This window comes from Petromyzon marinus, chromosome 68 (genome assembly GCF_048934315.1).
Source record: "Petromyzon marinus isolate PM22_M1 ecotype Great Lakes invasive population chromosome 68, UKy_Petmar_22M1.pri1.0, whole genome shotgun sequence".
In the NCBI taxonomy this organism is placed as follows: Eukaryota; Metazoa; Chordata; class Hyperoartia; order Petromyzontiformes; family Petromyzontidae; genus Petromyzon; species Petromyzon marinus.
The window spans coordinates 6,617,512-6,625,839 of record NC_133734.1 but is presented as its reverse complement, the minus strand read 5'-3'; the positions used below and the strand labels follow the sequence as shown (position 1 = coordinate 6,625,839).

Genomic DNA, 8,328 nt, shown 5'->3' with positions numbered 1-8,328 from the left:
GCCCCTCCACCATCTGACGCAGCCATTAAGGTTCGTCACGTTAAACAATTGGTTACTAGTATAGTGTATAGTAGTATAGTGTATTATATAGGTGTCGTGTATCGTGCAGTGTATAGAGAATTGTCTGGCGGCGGCTCGTGGGGGACCACTGCCAAGTGGCCATGCACACGACGATGGGAATTCGCAAACCGGGAAAGATTGAAAGAAATTTATAAAAAGTCCAGCATTTTATTATTTCATACAATGTCATCTTTTTACCCGCCAATCCCCAAAACATCCATAAAATAAAACTCTATTTCTGAACGCAATTAGGCAAACTTAAACGCAGTTTGGAATATTTAAAATACATGTGCATGCGTTGGTGTGTGCACGCGTGTGTTCAATAATGAAGGTGTAACAACTCTCGAACGCCAATCGCGGATCTGTCGGTTTCTAAAACGCGATGTTAATCAAATCGATGCACACATTAATCTGCAGACCCAGGGGGTGAGTTAGTGCAGAGCCCAACACCGCATCCAAATCGTCTCTACAAAAACACCGTGAGAGTGGTGGTTCATTGTGTAAACATGCTTATCAAAGTGCCAATATAAAAACAGATAAAGCATAAAACTACTGTAAAAAAATATATAAACTATTCATGGCAAGGCGACACAATCACAATTACCGCCAGCCGTCACGCACGCCAAGTGTTCTTAAAGAGCTATTGGACGTCTTTATTAAAGTAGAATATATTTTTAAGATTGGTTGATTATCCATTCCTGGAATGTAGTGCTTTCACGTGCGAGTTGAACCTCATGGCTTAAAAACCTCACGGCAAAAGTAGTTAAAGACAATTCAAACCATTTTTAAAAAAGACACGAAGCTGAAAGTTATCCCCACCCCGACTTCCAAATGTGGCTCAAATGTATTTTTTATATATATATTTTTATTATGGCCCAGGGTTCGATAACTTAATCTTGGCAGTGCACAATGGCACTCGGCTACACGAGCCACGCCCCCCCACCCAGGCCTCGCCCCCATCCCACGAACCACGCCCCCCACCCAGGCCCCGCCCCCGTCCCACGAACCACGCCCCCCACCCAGGCCCCACCCCCACCCAGGCCCCACCCCCACCAAGAGCAGTGCCGTGGAGCAGCAGCGGCAGCTCCAGAGTCATGGAGGGTCCGCGCGTTGCCTTGGGGAACGGACCCGCACCGTTAGTACGTTGGCTTACGTACGGTGCCAAAGACGTTCACACTTTACAAATCGAGATTTGTACGCACACAAACGATGGGCAGCAACCAAGAGTTCCAGCCCCCCCCCCCCCATAAATCGCCTCCAACGGATTGTCGGGGCGAGCGCTGTTCGTAGCGAGTATCAGCACTGATGGCGGCCGGGCACTGTGGCACACAAAGGCGTGGGTGGCCAGTACCATCTCTGGCCGCCTTAGTTTCCCCCAGTAGCGATGTTTTATACACTGCCCCAGGTACCCATTTGAGGCAGAGTCGACCTTGGGGGTGGGGGGGGGGAAGGAAGCCCAGGACCGATTGAGATAAATCGGGAGCGGCATTCTCGGGGTTACCGTTCAAGACCACCATTGGGTCTCCAGCACTGGACAACGCCAACTTGTGCATTACCACTCCCCATCAAAAGACAAAAATAAAGATCCCCATGTAGCCTGAAGAGACTGTTGGGGCAAGTGCTGTTATAGCAAGTAGCACCTATAAAGGCCGGAATGGCACACGATGGGGTGGGTGGCCAACACCACACCGCCTTTGTCTCCCCATTTGCAATGTTTTTTTTACGCATCGCACCAGGTACTCAAATTGAGGCCGAGTCGCCCTAGGGGAGGAGGCCCAGGACCGCTTCAGATGATCGCCCACCGGTGTTGGCCGTGAGCGGGAATCAAACTCGGATGAACAGGTTTATAGTGCAGCGTAGCGCTAATCACTACACTACCACTCCCAACGCACACACACACACAACTACACCCACACACAACCAAAGACGAACGCACCTGGGGTGGCGCTCAGCAGAAGTAGACGGGGTTGTAGGCGTCGACCGCCAGGGGCCTCCAGCCGGTGGCCGCAGCCTTGGCGAGGGTTGCCGGGTTGACCCAGTGGAAACGGTCGGCCCCTCGGCCCGCTCGCACCCTCCTGCCGCCACGGCAGCCGTCGTAGGGACGCGGCCTCTCGGCGCGACGCCGCAGGGGCAGGCAGAGGCGGGGGGCCGCCTTGCCCGGGAAGCCGCGCGGAGGGCGGGCGGCCAGGGTGGGAGGATGATGCGGGGGAGGAGGAAGATGGGGAGGCAGAGTCAGCGCCGTGAAGCACGCAGCGGTGGAGGAGGGGAACAGCAGCAGAGAGGCGTCCGTGCGGGAGCATCCCCACTCCGGTGCGGCAGACGACGATGCGGAGGACGACAGCGACGACGATGACAGCGACGACGGCACCGATGCGGAGAACGCGCGGGCTTGCTGCTGCTGCACCTGAACATGGGGTCGGAGGGGCGGAGCGTGCAGGAGCGCATTAAGACAGCGGATTGCCGCATTACGCGCAACTACAGACGCATTAAATAAAAGTGAAAACAATTGCAATTTGTAAAAAAAAAACTCACGTTAGCAGTCTATGGGACATTTTTGGTAGTGCTATCAAAATAACAAAAATAACAGACATTTAACCCCGGCTGGCAATAAAACGGAAGTGCTTAAGATGTTAAAACGCAAAGTAGAGACCTCTTGGAAAGGCATCAAAGTCTGAATTAACCACAGACACCTGGTGACAAAACGTTATCAGAGCTCCAGGTGGTGTTTTTTGGGGTTCGAGCGACACGAAAATACAAGTGTCGTCAAACCTGCCACCACCCGGACAGCCAATTAGCGAGGGGTTTGTCACATGAACAAACGTGCCATTTTGGTTACCAGTTCATACCGGTGTGTTGCAGAGTAAGCCCACCACATTTACAATTCGAGTACAACGTTACATTTATATTCACACGATCAAACCCAAAAAGGACTTCTTTTTGTTGGCGAAAGCCTCCCGAGTGTTCAATTATCAGAGTGTGCGTGTTTGCATGCTTTGGCCACAAGCACGTGTGGTCCTTGTCGACTTTGATGCCTTGCAATAGGCGGCCAGAGGCCATCTTGCTCGCCTAGTATGCGGGAGGTCGCAACCGATCCATCGCCAGATGCCGGTTGTAATTAATGGTGAAACGTCACGGTACTAGAATTGTAAATGTTGCGAGTTCACTGTGCAACACCCAACCGATTACTGCTGTACTCTTACCGAATTACACGTTTAGTTTAATTGATAAACCTTAATTGGCTGTTGGCGGGTTTAACGACGCATCTAGATTTACGTGATCCAACCCAATAACCTCTATTATGGATGTATATTTGGAGTTTGCGCGTCCCTCCCTGGATTTTTTTTTCCGGGCCTCCCGGTTTTTCCCCCTCCACGTTTAGAAACGTGTTTTTTTTACAGCGTTTGTCTGCTATAAATTCACACGCTAAAGCCACTTCGTTGAGCTTGTGTGGCAGCCAGGCTACTTCTGAAAAAAAACTACGCAACTCAGGTGGGCCCTTACCTGGTAAAATCGTTTTTATATTAGTATATATTTGGCGTTTGAACATTAAAGAAAACAGATACAACACTAAACCATCCTACCCAGGTAAAGCACACCAAGATATCAATTGTTTCATTTGGACATTTGTAGCAGACAAAATTATTTTATAAAAATAATAGAAGGCTTACCGCGTGTGTTTACAATCGGGATGGTGAGCAGTTGATAATTATCACCGCCTGAACTAGCCTCGATAGCGAAGCCTGAACACCACAGGCACCCTGTGATAAGCCGGCGAGACGCCCGCTGTTTAATATTTGGAGTTTGCGTCACCCCGTTGGTCGCGTGGATTTCGTCAGTCCTCTGGGTTTTTTTTAACCCCCTTCACATTTGAGAAAAACGTGCGTTTCGGATATTTGGATTATTTTGCTGCTATAAAATTCCAAACGATGGGGCCCCACTTTGGTTGAGCTATCAATTGCGGTAGCCAGGGTCGCTTTTGAAAAATAAAGTTAATAGCTCCGTAAGATGGGGATGGTTTAAATGTCATGTCCATCCGTGCAAGGCGTTTACCCGTCTTCCTGTACTTCGCGTCACCATCATTTTTGTTGTTGTAACGTTCTCATCAGATTCCTCCTGCAATCTCAAATAATCCGATTCCGAACCCCGCCAGGCACCCCCCGCCCCCCCGCACCTGGTAGACGCTGTTGGGGTTGCAAACCGTCTCGATTGGCTGCGCCGCCTGGAAGTTCCCCGCGGCGTCGTCCGAGTGGAGAGACGCGACGGAGGAAGAAATGGACGACGAGGAGGAGGCGGTGAGGGCGACGGTGGAGAAGGCCGGAGAAGATGGGGGAGAGGAGCCGGTGGTGGAGTCACCAGTGGCCCTCTCCACGGCGGCGCTGATGCTGAGCGAGGCCGGCTCGCTGCCCCAAGCGAGACTCGTGACAGTGAACGCGTGGCTCTTCTCGCCGTACCTGCACGGAAGAATCGCCACACACAGGTAGATTGGCTGGGGACCAGGGGGGGGTGTTGAGGGTGGGGGAGAGAGAAAGACACCAACCGGGGCAGAGAGATGGAGACGGGAGATGAGAGAAAGAGGGGCGTGGAGGGAATACCACGGACAGAAGGCAGGGCAGTGTTGTCGAGCCCATGGGCAGTCATTCTTTGGTTCTTTTGGTAAAGTCACGTAGATAAAAAAAATGTGAATAAAAACGGAAAAAAAAATTCGCTGTTTTTTTTCTTATTTTTCTATCTACACGACTTCACCGAAAGAACCAACGAATATGAATTCCAGCAAGTCACGAAAGTCAAGTCAAAACCTACGGGGGACAATGCTGTTGGGGCCCTATGGTCGCGGGAGTCAAACCTGCAGCTGACCTCCCCAGGGTCGACCCAGACGGTGAGCTCACGCGGGAGGCACAGCTCCACGTAGGCGACGCCGCTCGCCTCACACGCCGTCGCCAGCACCGGGTCCACCGCCGCGATGCCGTTCATGCGCAGGCACCTGGAGCAGAATCAGCAGCAGGAACAGTAAAAAAGGGACTCTTCTACTTTAGAAGATTTTAATTTACGAACTTTCAGGAGATACAAACAAAACCGTCCTGTATGTCAAGTCGCCTGCTGTGACCCAGAGTCGTAAGTTCAACCGCGGTGCAAGAGATTTCAGAGGTGGCATATACATCTGCAGGCGATTATCTAACTTTTAAAGCTACTTCGTGTTTAGTGTACACGCCGTACAACACGTTTGGAATTGACAGGAGTAAAGTTTGACTTGCAAACTACTAGACTTTCGAACACAGTACCTCTGGAACCCGACTCGTTCTTAAGTCGAGGAGTCCATGCACCCAGCAAACACAAAGACCCCCCTTCCTCCAGTATAGCTCGAAATACTTTATGGGGCAAGTTCCATCAGCGCGTAGCAGCACCTATGAATGAGGTTGGCTCGGCACAGCACCAGCCCGCCCGACCGCCTTTGCCTCTCCCCAGTAGCGATGTTTACGACACCGCACCAGGTACTTAATTGAGGCCGAGTCGATCTAGGCGAGGCCCAGAACCGGTTTTAATAGTCGTCACCTGGAGTGGGTGGGCGAACGGGAATTTAACTGGGGTCGCCGGGTTCATAGCGCAGAGCTAACCACTACACGACCAAACCACACCACCCCATCCACGACACACCACACCCACCCCATAATCCAATCACTCCCCCCCCCACACCTGTAGGCCTGTCCACGGCTGGGCTGCTCAGGGTACCAGTGGTTCTTGTAGCGGTCAAGGAGGCCCACCGTGAGTTTGGCGGTGAGGCGCGCCACGCGGCGCTCGTCCAGGCGCTCACCCTTGCGCGCGAGGCGCGTCAAGAAGAACACCGCAGCCGCAATCTCCTCCCTCATGGCGGCGGCGAGGCACGTGACAGCGACGAGGCACGTGACAGCGACGAGGCACGTGACAGCCTGTGACGCTGATCCAGTCACTGTAGCGACAGCTAGGGTTGGTGGAGGGGGGGGGGGATTACTGCACGGACAGAGACCCCCACAGGGGAGGCAGAGACTCCGAGAGTCGATCACGACGGCCTCGAGCTCCCCGACTGCTGCTGCCAGTGACGGCGATTCAAGAGCCCCTGCACCACCACTCCCCACACACCACAGCGAGCTAACCGCAGCACCACCGCTCCCCACACAGCGAGCTAACCGCAGCACCACCGCTCCCCACACAGCGAGCTAACCGCAGCACCACCGCTCCCCACACAGCGAGCTAACCGGACCACCACCGCTCCCCACACAACGAGCTAACCGCAGCACCACCGCTCCCCACACAACGAGCTAACCGCAGCACCAGCGCTCCCCACACAGCGAGCTAACCGCAGCACCACCGCTCCCCACACAGCGAGCTAACCGCAGCACCACCGCTCCCCACACAGCGAGCTAACCGCAGCACCACCGCTCCCCACACCACTCACCCGGCTCGCGGTTTCCTCACCAACAGCGACGTTTTCGGACTCGGTAGTAAATAAAAAGTGCATAAAAAGTAAGAATTATCACGATCCTTTCCTCCCTGGACACCACCAAAACGATTTCACGTTTAAAACTCTCCGTCTCTCCCCTCCCCCCTCTCTCTCTGGGTATCTTTTTGCGAGTTAAAAAAACTTTAGTTAAATATATTTCACGTACACGGACAGAATATTCACATTGACATAGACAGATAATCACGTAGCTGTACAAACTCTAGACAAAGAGTCACAGAGATGGCATAACGCGATGTCCCCACGGGAGCGCATGGGGTGGCGCGATGAGTTGCCACAACACGAGGAAGCCGTCGCGCCTGCGAGCCCCCAGGGCATTTATAGGCGAGCGGGGGAGCCCCCAGGGCGTTTTGCTTTGGGGCTCGTTCAGAGACGCTGGTGGTGGTGGTGATTATTGATGATTGGTGATGCTTATTGGTGATTGCTTATTGGTGATGATGTTTGGTGATTGGTTATTGGTGATGGTTATTATTGGTGATTGCTTATTGGTGATGATGTTTGGTGATTGGTTATTATTATTGGTGATGACTATTGGTGATTGGTTATTGGTGATTGGTGGTGATTATTGGTAATCATGGGGGGGGGGGGGGCGGTCGTGAGCTACTCTCCTCCTGCCCCCATCTGTGCTGAGTCGTCCGTGGGTGCTGAGTGGCTGGGCGTGTCCGTGTTAGACCGGTCACGGTAGCTGGCGATCGTGGTGGTGTGGGGGAGAGGTGGGGGGAGAGGGAGAGGTGGGGGGGAGAGACTCCTAGAGATACACAGATTCACAGAGATACACAGAGACTCACATAGACTCATAGAGATATACAGATTCAGAGAGACTTACAGGGATACTAAAGACTCACAGAGACTCAAAGAGATACACAGAGATACACATAAACTCAAAGAAATACACAGGGACTCATAGAGATATAAATACTTACAGAGATACACACAGATTCACAGAGACTTACAGCGACACAGAGACTCACAGAGACTTATAGAGATACACAGATTCACAGAGACTTACAGAGATACAAATAGACTTAAAGAGATTCAAAGAGATACACAGAAACTCAAAGAAATACACAGAGACTCAGGTAAATACACAGAGACTCATAGAGATACAAAGACTCACAGAGATACACAGTGATACACAGTGATTCACAGAGACGTATAGAGATACACAGAGATGCACAGAGATGCACAGAGATTCATAGAAATGCACAGAAATTCACAGAGGCTCATAGCAATACACAGAGACTCCCGGAGACTTACAAAGATACAAAGAAACTCACAGATTCATAGAAATACACACAGATACAAATAGACTAATCGAAATACACAGAGCAGCGCTCCCCATACACACAGAGATACACAGAGACACACAGACACACAGAGATACCCCGAGACTCAAACAGAGACACACAGAGATACACAGATATACCCAGAGACACACAGAGATACACAGAGACACACAGAGACACACAGAGATACCCCAAGACTCATACAGATACACAGATACCCAGAGACACACAGAGATACACAGAAATACACAGAGACACACAGAGACACAGAGATAACCCGAGACACACAGAGATACACAGAGATACCCAGAGACACACAAAGATACACAGAGATACCCCGAGACTGAAACAGATACACATAGATACCCCGAGACTCATACAGATACCCAGAGACTCACAGAGATACCCAGAGACTCACAGAGATACCCAGAAACTCACAGAGATGCACAGAGATACACAGAGATACACAGAGACTCACAGAGACACAGA

The 8,328-nt window shown here is 51.6% G+C and overlaps 1 protein-coding gene across 1 annotated transcript; it reads right to left on the bottom strand.

The window, feature by feature from the left end:
* Positions 1-208: 208 nt before the first annotated feature.
* LOC116956909 (uncharacterized) lies at positions 209-6,856 on the bottom strand. Its single transcript, XM_032978793.2, has 6 exons — positions 6,491-6,856; positions 5,752-6,016; positions 4,904-5,041; positions 4,232-4,511; positions 1,997-2,464; positions 209-1,174 (listed from the first exon to the last, which is right to left on the bottom strand). The coding sequence occupies exons 2-5, from the start codon at positions 5,922-5,924 to the stop codon at positions 2,009-2,011; spliced, it is 1,047 nt and encodes a 348-aa protein (XP_032834684.2). The 5' UTR covers positions 5,925-6,016; positions 6,491-6,856; the 3' UTR covers positions 209-1,174; positions 1,997-2,008.
* Positions 6,857-8,328: the final 1,472 nt, after the last annotated feature.

What these genes read in the sequence shown, in the direction of transcription:
- LOC116956909 (XM_032978793.2), bottom strand. Translation starts at nt 5,924, where the DNA reads ATGAGGGAGGAGATTGCGGCTGCGGTGTTCTTCTTGACGCGCCTCGCG. An exon ending in AGCCGTGGACAGGCCTACAG is followed by an intron (nt 5,042 to 5,751) that starts GTGTGGGGGGGG and finishes ATTCTGCTCCAG; the next exon opens with GTGCCTGCGCATGAACGGCA. An exon ending in ACCCCAACAGCGTCTACCAG is followed by an intron (nt 2,465 to 4,231) that starts GTGCGGGGGGGC and finishes CCCCATGTTCAG; the next exon opens with GTGCAGCAGCAGCAAGCCCG.